At 39.5% G+C, this 16,713-nt stretch overlaps 1 protein-coding gene across 1 annotated transcript; it reads right to left on the bottom strand.

Annotated features, from left to right (window-relative positions):
- Positions 1 to 14,140: 14,140 nt before the first annotated feature.
- LOC145094175 (aspartyl protease family protein 2-like) lies at positions 14,141 to 15,925 on the bottom strand. Its single transcript, XM_079032469.1, has one exon. It carries the CDS (start codon positions 15,810 to 15,812, stop codon positions 14,367 to 14,369), a length of 1,446 nt encoding a protein of 481 aa, XP_078888595.1. The 5' UTR covers positions 15,813 to 15,925; the 3' UTR covers positions 14,141 to 14,366.
- Between the last annotated feature and the right edge of the window lie 788 nt (positions 15,926 to 16,713).

The raw sequence follows: 16,713 nt of genomic DNA on the forward strand, positions 1-16,713 counted from the left end.
GATAGAGCCATTATCCCTCCGGATCCATTAAAAGTCATGGGCTTGCTATTGGTGAAGTTCTTGAAGGTCCAATCCCCTGAACGACCTTGACGTTGGCCATTCGTAAAGCTATTTACTCCTCCCCCAGACCCATTTTTACTCATTTGTGTCATTGCTACTGTCACTGTAGCTGTACATCAGCTATCAATGCGGCATTTTCCGTCGATGGAGGGGGTGGTGGTGGAGGTGTTGCGTTGTTGACACGGCGTGTAGATCTACGGGGCGACATCATGCTGCTAAAGAAATAGAATGAAGAACATAAGTTTTTAATGATTGGAAGTTGTGTGTTAATAAATTTGTTATTTTTATCGATTTATAAATTCGACTGACCTACCTAAGGTTTAGAGCTTGACTCATAATAAAAGTTTGCATAGTGATAGATAAACTTATGAATTTGTGTGGTAGTCAAAGAATTTACACACAAAGGAATTTCTTCATGTATATTAAACATATGCTGAGTTACATTTGAAGTTAGGAAAATTTCGACTCTTCTAAGGATCGCCGATACAGAAGTTAAAGAAAAGTAAGACTTTTAGCCGAGTTCCTATTCTATAACAAAATTTTGGGATTCGGCAAGCACTACTTGCGACTTAGGTTGCGCTTGGAACTTGACTCCGTGTCTGATTGCTTTGCTTCCATAAGACACCTATCGAAGGCAGCTTGTTGTTCCCGTATCTCAAAGAGGGCTACAATCAGTTGTGCATGGAATGTGTCGGCGCGGAGTTGGGTGTCATCCTGCAACCTATCCAGTCGACAGATGTCGGAAGTGTGAACTTGTACTTCCATGTTGACTTCACGAAGCCGGTTTGATTGGCCCGCGTATTGATAGGACTGGTTGGCTAGTTTTCCCACCATGAATGGGAGTGCTCAGTCGGCAAAACCTCCATCCCTGACATCGTAGAAGTCCCAACACATACCGTAGGGAGGGCGTAATCCTTGATGTTGGCTCCAATGGTGAAGGTGACTTCCCCAAATAGGATTTGGTCCCTAAAAGTTTCTCTTAACTGCGGGAGGTTGGGCGACTGGTCGGTCGATAACTTTTGGTTCTGAGTCCGTCCCAGAGTCATCCCCTTCTTCCAACTCTATGGGTTCTTCATCCTCTTTGGGATCCTCCTCTACCAATCCTCCATTGCCCTGATTCGGGTAGTAGGGGTCCCCTGGAGGGTGGAATCCAGCCATTGTGTCTGTGCGAGAATAGAGATATGAGAATTGTTTAGAATTTAAAACATATACATCTAAATACGTAAGTTAAACTATTGTATTTACCAAATACTCCTATAGTATTTAAGTTTGTATGTTTGATACTAGTGTTATTTTGGTAAGTTTTGACTTGTTGCTCACTACGACCATTCCTCGACATATATTAGTCCGATCTCGGATAAATATAGTTGATCAGGTTATATTCGTCCCAAATCCGATTACATATTCCGAGGTAATTATAGGTGGTGGAGTTTGTACTGGTGATCCGAGAGTTTGAGCTTATCCTTCGAATCGATAGTTGCGAGGTGAGTTTGTTGGATAAGGTGTCTAAGTCCATAACTTATTTGATATATACTTGACCCGACCCGGCATGGTCCATTTGGGTTGCACTTCACCCGAACAATTTGTTGGCTCGATCATGTATGCAATGACTTGTACCTGCCCTGATGTGGCATTTGCTTTGAGCATGGTCAGCAGGTATCAGGGGAACCCTGGCAAGGCTCATTGGACCGCAGTAAAGAACATTCTCAAGTATCTGCGGAGGACTAAGGATTGGATCCTTACCCTTGGTAGGAGTGATGACTTGAGAGTATTAGGGTATAGTGATGCTAGTTTTCAGACTGATAGGGATAACTTCCTCTCTCAGTCGGGCTGGGTCTTTACCTTAAATGGAGGGGCAATTTCTTGGAAGAGTTCCAAGCAGGAGACAGTGGCTGATTCGACTTGTGAATCAGAGTATATAGCAGCGAGTGAAGCAGCGAAGGAGGCGATATGGCTAAAGAACTTCATCGGAGACCTTGGAGTTGTACCAGCTATTAAGGAACCTATGGAGATTTTTTGTGACAACAATAGTGCGGTTGCCTTAGCCAAGGAATCAAGAGATCATGGCAGATCCCGACACATTGACAGAAAATATCACTTCATAAGACACAAGATTGAAGAAGGACTCCTCGTGGCAAGGAGGATATCGTCGGATGAGAATCCTGCAGATCCCCTTACGAAGGGACTGACGAGGGTTAAGCATTTTCAGCATACGAGGCGCATCGGGCTGAGGGACGATATTAGTTTTACAGATTAGATAGTTTTCCTGAAACTTGTAAAATGTAATCGACGTTTGATGATGAATAAAATTTGTGATTTATTTATGAGTAAAGTGTTACTATCATTGTCAATTATTTACTATTGTTTCAGTTTTGCATGTTTTGACTTCCAGAATAATTAATTTATTCAAACCTCCACAATCGGTCATACGTCGGAAGTAGGTATGAATCAAGATTGTCATGAATTGGGTTTGTAGATGGCTAAAAGTGTTTAGACATGGCAATGGTTGCTGCAACGTTCATGAGTACTTATAAGTTATGAGTATTGGTATAAACCCACGCTCACTTGTATCACTTCATGGAATTTATCTCGAGTGATCGTGAGACGATAACATCATATAAGTCTTCAAACCTAGAGATATGAGTTGGTTGTGCATTGATTGCACGTAAACGCATCAGTAACTTGATGTTATAAAACGTGCCTTTGTGTACAATTTAACAAGTAGTAGAACAAGCATATGAGTCGAAGTTTATCTGTTCCTTCTAGAAATAGAAGCGATATCTGGGCCCCTCGATGATTTTGTGTTGACCCATGTACCGGGCTCGGTCAGAACTAAACTGATGTGTTCAGTAAAATTCTTTGTCAAACAAATCGGAAATCAAGAAACAACTGCCAGACAATAAGCAAGACATAGTTCCATGTGTTTGTCCGGCTGATATCATGAGAACAGAGGATTAAATGATCACTTGTCTTAAAATGGCGCTTCATAGTTCAACAGAGTTTTCGAGAGCTACGATTGTTGGTTGGTTCCTGAAGTTATATAGGCAAATAGAGTTATTAGACTTATCAAAGTGGGAGTCTGTTGGATAAGGTGTCTAAGTCCATAACTTATTTGATATATACTTGACCCGACCCGGCATGGTCCATTTGGGTTGCACTTCACCCAAACAATTTATGGATAATTTTATGAGAGTTATACACATATGTTTATTAATATATTATAAGTTATAATATATTAATATGAGGTTATGTTATTTAATTAGTCTTAGTCTTAAATTAATTATGAATTAATTTAGAGATTAAAAGAAAGACTAATTAGATTATGGGCTATTGGTTTTATATGGTGTGGGCTAACACTCATTTGTTAATGGGCTAGGCTTGGATGGAAGTCCATGGATGATCCATGGAGGTTTTAACCCATGGATCCTTGGAAAAGGAAAGGTCATGGGTTATTAGGGTTTCACCCTAACCATGTACACTATATAAGCATGCTTATGGTGCATGAAATGGCAACTAGTGAACTAGTGTGTGTGCTTGTGTGTGGCCGAAAATATAAGTGTGTATACACTCTCTCAAAGTTTTCCAAGAGTTTGTGGTGATTTGTGATTCCATTTGAGGCATTCACATTATTGGTGCTTGGCCCTCAAACTCCTTAAGAATCAAACTCATCAAAAAGGTATGTAATCTCTTCTAACTCTTTTATGTTTAAAAGTACCCCATGCCATGTTAGATAGGTTATGAACCTTGGAAAATTATTATTTTGCATGAATTTAGACAAACATAGATCCAAGGTTTATTAGGGTTGCATGCACACTTAGGAAGTGTTAGATTGCTCAAAACCCAACAGTGGTATCAGAGCCTAGGCTTGCTTGTTTAATACTTGATGCAAAATAGTTGAAAAAGTCGAAAAACTTGTTGTCTGCCTGATGAACTCGCCGAGTCCATGGGGGGACTCGCCGAGTTCATGTGTATCTTCAACCTACTCGCCGAGTAGGTTCATGCACTCGACGAGTAGGAGCCACAGAGTGCAAATTTTCGACTTTTGCTGCTGGAAATGGACTAGAAACATTACCCTAAACTGTTTTGGTGTTTTTAAAACTTGTTTTAGTTGGTGTAATGGTTGTTCTAATCCACTTACAATAGCATATATCAAAATTCCATGATTTTTATGTGTTCATATAATTCTTGAAATTTTGATGATCATGTTCATGTTCTTATGAATTTAGAAGATGATAGGAATTATTTGCTGAATTCTTTAGAATTAATTCTTGATCATTTATGTGTTTTAATGGAGTCCATAATTTGTCCTCAAGTTATGGATATCCAAAGGTCACTTTTCTCTAACACACATTTAAACACATAAGTTACATGAAAATGAAGAGTCTTTTTAATTCATAAGTTATGAAATGAAAAGTTTTGGATAGTTACAAAACTTGTCCTCAAGTTTTGGAATTTGTAAAGTTTCACACACTTTAATAAACTTTAATTCCAACCCTTAGAATTTTAATAGTTAAAATTCAACCCTTATACTATTTATAACATTAATGGTTAATTATTATATATATGTATAAGAATAAGTCGTTCTACCGTTAGTAGGCCTCATTCACGAAGCCGGTCTATAAGGTGGGTATAAGGTTGTTCCCTATAAAATGGCAACTTAATGGGTGTCCACTCTCACCCACCGCTTGCTTGACTGGTGGAGGGTCGTTAGCCGAACGGGTAGGACAATGACTTTAAATCCTCATTAAAAGTATAATGATTATTATAAAGTAACTAAACCTTTTTAATTCCCAATCTTAGTTATTTTAGGGAAAATGTGAACATGATGCTAGTCCATGGAATTCACACTTTGTACCTTACCAAGTCGTTGGTGGAGCGTGTGTGGTTAACCGGCACACTAACTTGGACTAGTAAGGATCACGAAGGGTGACTTAATGTTTGTCATAGATCAATGGAGCGTGTGTGGTTAACCGGCACATTGATTAGGTGATAATATTAAGGGTACCAAGTGAATTAGCATGGTTATTCACACCTTGTTTTGTGATCCTCGGCATCCCAGTCACAAAACTTGAAGGGCACAATCGAGATTGAAACATGCCATTGAAAAGTTCAATGAATCTCAAAAGAATCTAGGAATTTCAAATCCAATTAAAACCTAATAATTCATTTTGTTTTTCATGGTGGAAATTGGTGAATCGTCATTCACCTACCTTTCAAATATATTATTACTTAGATTACGGCATCCCTCTTCTAAGTATAATATATTGTGATTGGGTCCTAGCCTTAATATTACATTTGGGTGTCTTATTGAGGATTCTATATATCTAATCTGAACTTGCTTTCTTCCTTCAGATGTCTTCCAACACTAATGCTTCAGGCTCTAACCCAACTGGTTCTTTCTTTCTCATGAATCTTTGTGGGAGGGTCATCTTTGATGGTTCCAACTTCATGGATTGGATTAGGAACATCAGGATGGTTACTCGTTATGAGGACAAGGAATATGTCCTCGATAAGGAGTTAAAAGAACTTGATGAGTCTACTGCTACTCTTGAGGAGATCGCTGAATTCAGGACACATGAGAGAGATGCTACTAAGGTGGCATGTATCATGATGGCCACGATGACAGCCGAGCTCCAAAAGTCATATGAAGATTTCTACCCTTTTGAGATGCACCAAGACCTGATGGAAAGGTACCATCAGAGTGCTCGTCAGGAGCGGTATGAAATAATCTCCTCCATAATAACTACCCGCATGAAGGACGGTGATTTCGTCACGGCTCACATGCAAAAGATGCAAAGGTATGTGGACCGTTTGCTGAAGCTGAATGTGAACATCCCTGAGGAGTTGGCAATTGACATCATTTTGCACTCCTTACCTTCTTGTTATGACCAATTTCGTATGACATATCATATGAACAAGGAGGAAGTTACCCTCATCAAGCTTCAAGGACTCTTGAAGACCGCGGAAACCGGTCTTAAGGGCAAGGCGGTTGTTACCTCTACTACTCCTACTCCAACATCTACCCCTGTTTTGGCTATCGGGCAAGGCAAAGGGAAAAAGAGGAAGCACCCTTCGAAGGGTACCAAGGGAAAGTCTCTTGAAGGCTCCTCATCGAAGACCAAGAGCGGTTCTGTCACTCCTTCTGCCATTCCCAAGGATGCTGAATGCTTTTATTGCCATGAAAAGGCACACTGGAAGTGAAACTACCCTAAGTACTTGCAGGATCTAAAGGATGGGAAAGTGAAACCCACCCATGCAGGTATTTACACTATATTGTCTAATTACTCAACATATTCTAACTCTTGGGTGCTTGATACAGGATGTGGTATTCACATATGTTCTTATTTGCAGGGCCTAAGAAGAAGTGAGGATGTGGAGCACGGGAAGATAAACTTGATCATGGGGAATAGGAAGGCTTCACCTGTTTCCAAGATTGGAGTTTATACTTTGTTGCTTAATAATGGGTTAAAATTAGATTTGAATAAATGTGTGTACTCGTCTGAAATGGCGAGAAATATTATTTCTTTTCATGCTTTGTACAAACAAGGTTTTACCTTTTCGTTTGATAATGAAAGTGGTGGTATTAATACTTTCTTTAAAAATGTGTTTTATTTTAAAGCGTTACCTTGTGATGGTGTGTATGAAACTGTGTCGATTGTAGACAACTTAGGAAATAATGTGTTGTATATTGATTCTTCTACTAGCCTAGATAAAGCATCATTGTGGCATTGTCGTCTTGGACATGTAAACAAGAAACGCATAGGCCAACTCCAAAAGAGTGGAGTCTTGGAGTCATTCGACCTTAAATCGGATGATAGTTGTGAATCTTGTCTACTTGGAAAGATGACAAAATCACCCTTCACTGGAACTTGTGAAAGGGGTGAGGGTTTGTTGGACCTAATACATACTGATGTATGTGGGCCATTCAAAACCGCCACAAGGGATGCTAATCGGTATTATGTGACTTTTATTGATGATTTTAGTAGATATGGGTATCTCTACTTAATCAAACATAAGTCAGAAACCTTTGAAAGGTTTAAGGAATTCAAACAGGAAGTAGAAAATCAATTGGGCAGGAACATTAAGATGCTTCGATCCGATCGAGGTGGTGAATATCTTAGTACCGAGTTCCTTGACTATCTTAAGGAGTGTGGGATTGTCTCACAATTGACTCCTCCCAGGACACCACAACTGAATGGTGTAGCTGAGAGGCGTAATCGAACCTTGTTGGACATGGTTCGCTCTATGATGAGTCGAGCTTTGCTACCAATCTCTTTTTGGGGGTATGCCTTAGAGACTGCCGCCCATATCCTTAATCTAGTCCCTACAAAGAAGGTTACCAAAACACCTCATGAGATGTGGACTGGGAAGGTTCCCAATTTGGACCACATCAAGATTTGGGGTTGCGAGGCTTTCGTGAGGCGTGAAACTCATGATAAGCTCGAACCCCGAAGTGAAAGGTGTATTTTCATCGGCTACCCACAGAAATCCTTCGGTTACCTCTTCTACAGACCCAGTGAGAATGTGGTCTTTGTAGCGAGAAGAGGGGTCTTCTGTGAGAGGGAGTTTATAAGCCAAGGAGACAGTGGGAGGCAAATTGATCTTGAAGAAATTCAAGAAGCAATTGGTGAAGGAACCTCAGACACTAGCAATCAACCTGAGGAGGAAACTCCTGTTGAGCAAGTTGACATGTCTGTACCTCCGAGGCGTTCCACACGGGTTAGGAACACACCTTCATTTTATTATGGCTTTCATATTACTACGGAAGGTGATACGTTTATCAGCGATAGTACACTGGTAAATTTGGATGAACCTAGCAGTGTTAAGGAAGCCATGGCAGGCCCGGAGTCTGCTAACTGGAAGGAGGCTATGGACAGTGAGATACAGTCCATGTATGACAATCAAGTTTGGAACTTGGTTGACAATGTACCAGGCCGTAAAACAGTCGGGTGCAAATGGATCTTCACGAAGAAGACCGACATGGAAGGAAAAGTGCATACTTATAAGGCTCGACTGGTTGCGAAGGGTTTTACTCAGACTCAGGGTATTGATTATGATGAAACCTTCTCGCCGGTAGCAAAGATTAAGTCTATTAGGGTTATGCTAGCCATTGCAGCATTTCATGATTATGAAATATGGCAAATGGATGTCAAAACCGCTTTCCTTAATGGAAAGTTGGCTGAGGATGTGTACATGAATCAGCCAGAGGGTTTTGTCAGTGCAGAGTACCCTAACAGAGTATGCAAGCTTGAGAAATCCATTTATGGATTAAAACAAGCATCTCGTAGCTGGAATCTTTGTTTTGATGAGAAGGTCAAAGAGTTTGGCTTCTCGAGAAGTGAAGATGAGTCTTGCATGTATGTCAGAGCTAATGGGAGTATAGTTAGCTTCTTGGTACTGTATGTGGATGACATACTACTTATAGGAAATGACATCCCAAACCTGCAGGAGGTTAAGTCCTTGCTAGGGAAGTGCTTTGCTAGGAAGGACCTAGGGGAGGCTGCCTATATCCTAGGGATAAGGATATTAAGAGAAAGGAGTAAGAGACTAATTGGACTTAGTCAGAGTACCTACTTGGATAAGGTGTTGAAAAGGTTCAACATGCAGAATTCCAAGAAAGGAGATTTACCGATCCAAAGCAATGCCAAACTGAGTAAGACTCAGAGTCCGAGTACAGAGGCAGAGATAGCTGATATGAGCCAATTACCGTATGCTTCCGCTGTTGGCTCGATCATGTATGCAATGACTTGTACCCGCCCTGATGTGGCATTTGCTTTGAGCATGGTCAGCAGGTATCAGGGGAACCCTGGCAAGGCTCATTGGACCGCAGTAAAGAACATTCTCAAGTATCTGCGGAGGACTAAGGATTGGATCCTTACCCTTGGTAGGAGTGATGACTTGAGAGTATTAGGGTATAGTGATGCTAGTTTTCAGACTGATAGGGATAACTTCCTCTCTCAGTCGGGCTGGGTCTTTACCTTAAATGGAGGGGCAATTTCTTGGAAGAGTTCCAAGCAGGAGACAGTGGCTGATTCGACTTGTGAATCAGAGTATATAGCAGCGAGTGAAGCAGCGAAGGAGGCGATATGGCTAAAGAACTTCATCGGAGACCTTGGAGTTGTACCAGCTATTAAGGAACCTATGGAGATTTTTTGTGACAACAATAGTGCGGTTGCCTTAGCCAAGGAATCAAGAGATCATGGCAGATCCCGACACATTGACAGAAAATATCACTTCATAAGACACAAGATTGAAGAAGGACTCCTCGTGGCAAGGAGGATATCGTCGGATGAGAATCCTGCAGATCCCCTTACGAAGGGACTGACGAGGGTTAAGCATTTTCAGCATACGAGGCGCATCGGGCTGAGGGACGATATTAGTTTTACAGATTAGATAGTTTTCCTGAAACTTGTAAAATGTAATCGACGTTTGATGATGAATAAAATTTGTGATTTATTTATGAGTAAAGTGTTACTATCATTGTCAATTATTTACTATTGTTTCAGTTTTGCATGTTTTGACTTCCAGAATAATTAATTTATTCAAACCTCCACAATCGGTCATACGTCGGAAGTAGGTATGAATCAAGATTGTCATGAATTGGGTTTGTAGATGGCTAAAAGTGTTTAGACATGGCAATGGTTGCTGCAACGTTCATGAGTACTTATAAGTTATGAGTATTGGTATAAACCCACGCTCACTTGTATCACTTCATGGAATTTATCTCGAGTGATCGTGAGACGATAACATCATATAAGTCTTCAAACCTAGAGATATGAGTTGGTTGTGCATTGATTGCACGTAAACGCATCAGTAACTTGATGTTATAAAACGTGCCTTTGTGTACAATTTAACAAGTAGTAGAACAAGCATATGAGTCGAAGTTTATCTGTTCCTTCTAGAAATAGAAGCGATATCTGGGCCCCTCGATGATTTTGTGTTGACCCATGTACCGGGCCCGGTCAGAACTAAACTGATGTGTTCAGTAAAGTTCTTTGTCAAACAAATCGGAAATCGAGAAACAACTGCCAGACAATAAGCAAGACATAGTTCCATGTGTTTGTCCGGCTGATATCATGAGAACAGAGGATTAAATGATCACTTGTCTTAAAATGGCGCTTCATAGTTCAACAGAGTTTTCGAGAGCTACGATTGCTTGTTGGTTCTTGAAGTTATATAGGCAAATAGAGTTATTAGACTTATCCAAGTGGGAGTCTTTTGGATAAGGTGTCTAAGTCCATAACTTATTTGATATATACTTGACCCGACCCGGCATGGTCCATTTGGGTTGCACTTCACCCGAACAATTTATGGATAATTTTATGAGAGTTATACACATATGTCTATTAATATATTATAAGTTATAATATATTAATATGAGGTTATGTTATTTAATTAGTCTTAGTCTTAAATTAATTATGAATTAATTTAGAGATTAAAAGAAAGACTAATTAGATTATGGGCTATTGGTTTTATATGGTGTGGGCTAACACTCATTTGTTAATGGGCTACGCTTGGATGGAAGTCCATGGATGATCCATGGAGCTTTTAACTCATGGATCCTTGGAAAAGGAAAGGTCATGGGTTATTAGGGTTTCACCCTAACCATGTACACTATATAAGCATGCTTATGGTGCATGAAATGGCAACTAGTGAATTAGTGTGTGTGCTTGTGTGTGGCCGAAAATATAAGTGTGTATACACTCTCTCAAAGTTTTCCAAGAGTTTGTGGTGATTTGTGATTCCATTTGAGGCATTCACATTATTGGTGCTTGGCCCTCAAACTCCTTAAGAATCAAACTCATCAAAAAGGTATGTAATCTCTTCTAACTCTTTTATGTTTAAAAGTACCCCATGCCATGTTAGATAGGTTATGAACCTTGGAAAATTATTATTTTGCATGTATTTAGACAAGCATAGATCCAAGGTTTATTAGGGTTGCATGCACACTTAGGAAGTGTTAGATTGCTCAAAACCTAACAGAGTTATCCTCACTATATCAATAGGGTCTAAGGCACCAAGGTCGACCCTTTATGGATTATATCTGGTTATGGCATGATATGATTATTGGTTTGCATCCTGGTAGTTAGGATGAGGTTATGTTTACGCCTAGTGACCTGGTTAGGTCGGTGTCCTGGTTATAGGATGGTATTATGTGATATGTTGGTATGATTTATTAGATTGGTATCCTGATATATAAGATGGTATTATGTGTTATGTGGTATGATATGTTTTGATCAGTTTGTTGTCTATAGACTATTATATGATTATTTGTTATATGTGCACATGTTTTTTTGGCGGTTAAGGCTTATCTGCTTTATGCGAAAGCCAATAGACCTGGGCATTCCAACCGGTTGGTTGTGGGCCGTGAATATTCCATCCCAAGGATGATTGGACTCATAGTATGTGGGCATTCTAACCTGTTGGTTGTGGGCCCAGGGGTATACCATCCCGAGGATGATATGACCCATAGTTTGTTGGCATTCCATCCGATTGGTTGAGGGCCTGGGGTATTCCAACCCGATGGTTGACTGGACCCATAGTATGTTGTTTCTAATTATAGGTGTATTATCATGAGTATGGGTATTTTGGGGGAACTCACTAAGCTTTCAGGCTTACCGTTTTAGTTGCTTGTTTCAGATACTTCTGGTGATCGTGGGAATGCGAAGGCATGATCGTACCGCTCCTCCTATTGTTACGATTTTTATGATTTGATACTGGGATACTTTGATATTCATTATTTTGAAAACAAACTACGTAATGTTAAATGGTTTTTAAGTGTGTTGAAAAGTTTGAAATTGGCTTAAATTTTATGGGTGTTACAACCATGGTCATAAAGTTTGCACCTTTATGCCATGGAACCCCTCCTATATCCCAGATCTGAAATATGAGTCACTTGGGACGTCCAAATCCCAAAGACCAAGGTTCTTGAACCAAAACCCTCATAAAATAAAAGTAAATAGATCTAAGAAAAGAATGATCAAGTTAGAAACTTGATTACCAGAAAATGTAGCAAATGGAGTGTAGCTTCTGGATCGACTCCTTCCCTCTTGAGCCCTTTATCTTCTTCTTCTTTACAAGCTTCAAAAATGCACAAAGATCACTCAAAATGGCTCACATACTCAAGGAAAGCTCTAGGGTTTCGTGGATTAGGTTTTAGGACAAGGAGGCTGGAAATGAGGCCAAGGGGTGGGGATTAAGATGCTTAAAATAGGGTGCAAAACCCCGAAATTAGGGTTTCAGCCTGACCGAGCTACTCGTCGAGTAGATAGCTCAAACCCTGCGCATACTCCGCCCTCTACTCGACGAGTTAGGGTCACCAACTCATCGAGTCCTTCTTTCAAAATAAATAAATAAATGAGTTAAATGCATACTAGGAACCAAGCGTTACATATATGCATTGTTTATGTGATATGTGGTATACTAGTTGTTTATGTGATATGTGGTATACAAGTTGTTTATGTGACGTGTGATATGCTAGTTGTATTTGTGATACTTGCATGAAAGACCATGGGGGGAGCCCATACGCTTGGATGTTAGACCATGTGGGGGAGCCCATGGCTTTCCAAGTAAAGACCATAGGGGAGCCCACGACACTTAGGTGTAAGACCATGTGGAGGAGCCCATGGCGTCCTGGAGTAAGACCCTGAGAGGAGCCCACGGCATCCTTATATGCTTATGTGATTAATATGCCTTTATATGATTGATATGACATATGTGATTGATATGGTTTATGCAGTTATATGGATTATGTGGGGTATGCTCTGGGGGACTCACTAAGCTTCGTACTTACAGTTTTGTTTATGGTTTCAGGTATCATTGTTTTGGAAATAAAGGGCTCAGCTTGCTCGCAGTGCACACCCGCGGTTTCCGCATTATGTGATTTTGAGATGAACTTTAATAAATGTTTTTAGTTAGCAATGTTTTGGAATGCTTGGATTTAAAGATATCTGTGTTATGACTATAATAAAAATAATCTTTTTTTACTCTCGCCTTTTGGGTCGTTACAGATGATGTTCATGTTAAATGATAGTATTCCATAATTTTCTCAAATAAAAACTATTACAACAATATACTATGTAATTAAGAAGTACCGCAATGTACATTCATTTTTTTACCGTGTTTGTAAATGGAGGAATAGCAGAGGATAGCAAAATACTTTACTGTGACTGCCAATTCAGACAGTATACTATTGTTTCTCATAAAATCGACATCTTCCAACCCCCGCAACGGGGAATCCCTTCTAGTTATTATAAAAAGATAACAAAAAATGAAAAAACAAATTATAAAGACATAATAGTCTTTTTAAATTAATAGTGACCAAAACTATTAAAAATGTTCAATTTTGAACCATTGGTGTCCCACTAAATTTTATTCGACAAAAATCATATAATTTTGCCAACTATAAAGATCGTTTTCGCAATTTATCTTAAAATTAATGCGTAAGAATTGAAATATATATATATATATATATATATATATATATATATATATATATATATATATATATATATATATATATATCTTGAAATCACAACCGTCAATGAAATTTTTTTTAAATTAAAAACTATATTCAAGATTATGGAAAACTACATGGACCATTTATGAAGTTTTGTCTAGTTTAAATGATTTGGTTTTTTTTTTCTTTTTGTTTTTTAAAATTAGTATATACTAGCTTCGTTTTGAAAAGATTCGTTGTTTTTTACAAGGACGAAAATTCTTTATGAATAAATATATAAAATATTCATTAACATCACCATAAAAATAAATTATTTTTCTATTTATAACCCCTAATAAATGCATTTTTGCTTTTATTTGGTACAAAATATAATCATTTCTCTCGATCGCATGCCAATTTCCTTATTGTATAAGCAACAAGACAAGACAATACTAGTAACAAACCAATATACTTATATGCAAATGGAAAGATTACAACATAAGTCGTATGTATTTATCTTTAATTTTCGGTAAAACTAAAAATTGACCCAAGTTGAAGAAGACAAAAAAACAAAGTAACAAACATACCTTTAAGCTAAAAAACATCCCATCCCATCCTATCACATGATTAATAAATTCAGGATTTTGCAATTATCTTATTTTAAACTCGTAATATTATAATAATAATGATAATAATAGAATAGAATCCTGGTATGGCCTACACCTTTCTTTCTTTCTACTTTTTTTTTTTCTCATAATAATTTTACCAAATACACAACGCAACACAACAAAATACATGTTCCCTTTTCTTTCTTTCTTAATTTGCTTCGATTAAAAAGGTAAAAAGTGACTAAAAACCCAAAACCCAACTAAGCACACCCTCTCGGTGTAAAACCGACCCGGGAACCCGCCAAATCATAAACCACCCGGAATCCTTGTTGCTGGATGTTTCCGATGATCGACAACCCACTCGACGTTCCTGCAAAAGCGAAACAGAAGTTCCCACTGCTGTCCACCGGAATCAAGTAATTTGACGCCGGCAACGACACGTCAGCACCTGTGAAATGCATCACCACCGTTGGCACCTTCACCTCTGTCTTACCCGAAAGATCAAAACAAGCATCGAAAAGCGAAAAATTTGGGCCTCTCTTCAAGTGAGATGCTCCCGACAAGAATGCATTTCGCAACGCAACGTACGCCGGTCGGGTCAGACGGGTTACTGAGGTGCCTGAGTCGATGATTACACCGCCGTTGCCGGAGTTGTCTAGCTCGAAGAGTGAGCTCGAAATTCCGGGAACTCGAACGCCTCCCACGGAGACTCCGGTGAGTCCCACGTAGTAAAATGTGTCGAGTTTTGGGTTGTTGAGTAGAGGAGTGAAACGGGCCACCCGTGAAACGGCAGCGTTTCCGAAGACTAAAGAGGAAGGTTTTGCCGACATGGACCGATCGACGAGACAATAAGAAAACTTTGACCCGAATTGACGACCCGCTTGATTAGGGAAAGATAACTTGCCCCGACCCAGACCCAATAAACCGGCGGCACCGACGAACAACCCTTCGTTGTCGTGGCCGCATCCAAAAGCTATGTTGTTCACCTTGGTTTTCCGGAAGGTGAGGGTTTCGGTGGAGAACTCGCCGACGGTGAACGAACCGTCGCCGTAGGACACCTGGTACATACATTTCTTACGCTGGTTGCATCCCGGCGAATCGAGGTGGTTACAGAGAGGGGTTCCACAAGCGACGCCGCCAAATGTCTTCGATTTAGACGGATCAAAAATGGGATCGGATTGTGTGTAACATCTCCGGCAAGGAGCGCACTGGATCCAAACGATGTCGCTCCCGGTGTCCAACACCATGTAGGCATACCTAGGCGGAGTTCCTATTCCGATGCGGGTGAAATACTCACCGGAACCCTGTGCAAGACCGGAGATCACTGAGCTACTGAAATCCGCCTTGCTCCGGCCTGGTCGGGTGGCGTTTGCGTGTCCCTTGACGGCAGCAAGGGAAGTGATGGTTTTGACTCTAATTGAGTCACGGAGGAGACGGTGTTTGAAGAGGCTCTCGGCGGTTGCATTGGTGGGGACCGCGAGAGTGTCTAGATGGTGTAAATCTAGAGAGATTGTGTTTTCATTTTCGTTTTCGATGTTTGATGAGGTTAGGGTTTGGGAATCTGATGAATCAGTGAAAGGGGATTTGTTGGGTTGAGGGAGAGAGTGAGGGGTGAGGGTTTGGTAACTGAGAGAGTTGGCGGAGACTGATAGCAGCAGTAGAAGTAGGGTGGAAAGGAGGCCGGAGGATATTATTCCGGCGGCCATTGTGGGTGGTGAAAAGGAAGGAAATGAGAAGCGGAAGAGAGAGGTGGTGGTCGAATAAATAATGGAGGAGAAGAACACCAGTGCGGTGTGTCAGTGTGTGAACGTGGGTTTTTTTCTTGGGGGCTCTTTTGTTTTTCTTTTTTCATATTTTTGTTTTTAGAAAAAATATCTTTTTAGCATAGACAAAATAATGTAGATGATAAAGTTAACATTTATTTTATATTCCGTATATTAACCATTTTACTTCTGAAAAAGAAAAGAAGCTTATAGCATACATTTTAAAACCAGTTTTTTCTAAAAGCTATAAGCTAATAAACATTTTTTTTAAAAATCACTTTTGACATAAAAAAAAGCTAACCCAAACATACCCTAAAATACATCTTTTTTTACCGTATCTATTAACAAATAGCATCATATATTTGTTCTTGCTTGTTATGTTCCATGAGGATTAAAATAAAGGGCTACTCCTTTAGCCGTAAGTCTTTGATTTGTCTTGTTTCGAATAATTACTACGAGTTCGGATCTCGACAATTCGAAGTTCTACTGTTTTATAGGGTCCTTGGTAAATTGAAATAAAAACAATGAAAATAAGGAATTGATTCATTTTCTTTTGTTTGGTTAATACAAAAATAAGAAATTTAAAAATAAACCAATTCATTTTCCATCAAAACAATTCCCTTTAAAAAATAGTCGTTTTCCATCGAAACAATTCCCTTTAAAAAAAATAAAGAAAATAGGAGAAAAGAAAAGACAAGCATAGGTCGAGAATCAAAAAGAAAAAAAAAAACGGAGAATAATCTCTTCCATGTGAACCCTCCTACGTACATGGATTTTTTTTTCAAAGATTTCATTCAATCGGCCGTTGTTCATCTTATCATTTGCCCTACTGCATATCGAACTT

This window comes from Lactuca serriola, chromosome 3 (assembly GCF_051521515.1).
Source record: "Lactuca serriola cultivar US96UC23 chromosome 3, Lser_US96UC23_V15, whole genome shotgun sequence".
NCBI classification, from domain to species: domain Eukaryota; kingdom Viridiplantae; phylum Streptophyta; class Magnoliopsida; order Asterales; family Asteraceae; genus Lactuca; species Lactuca serriola.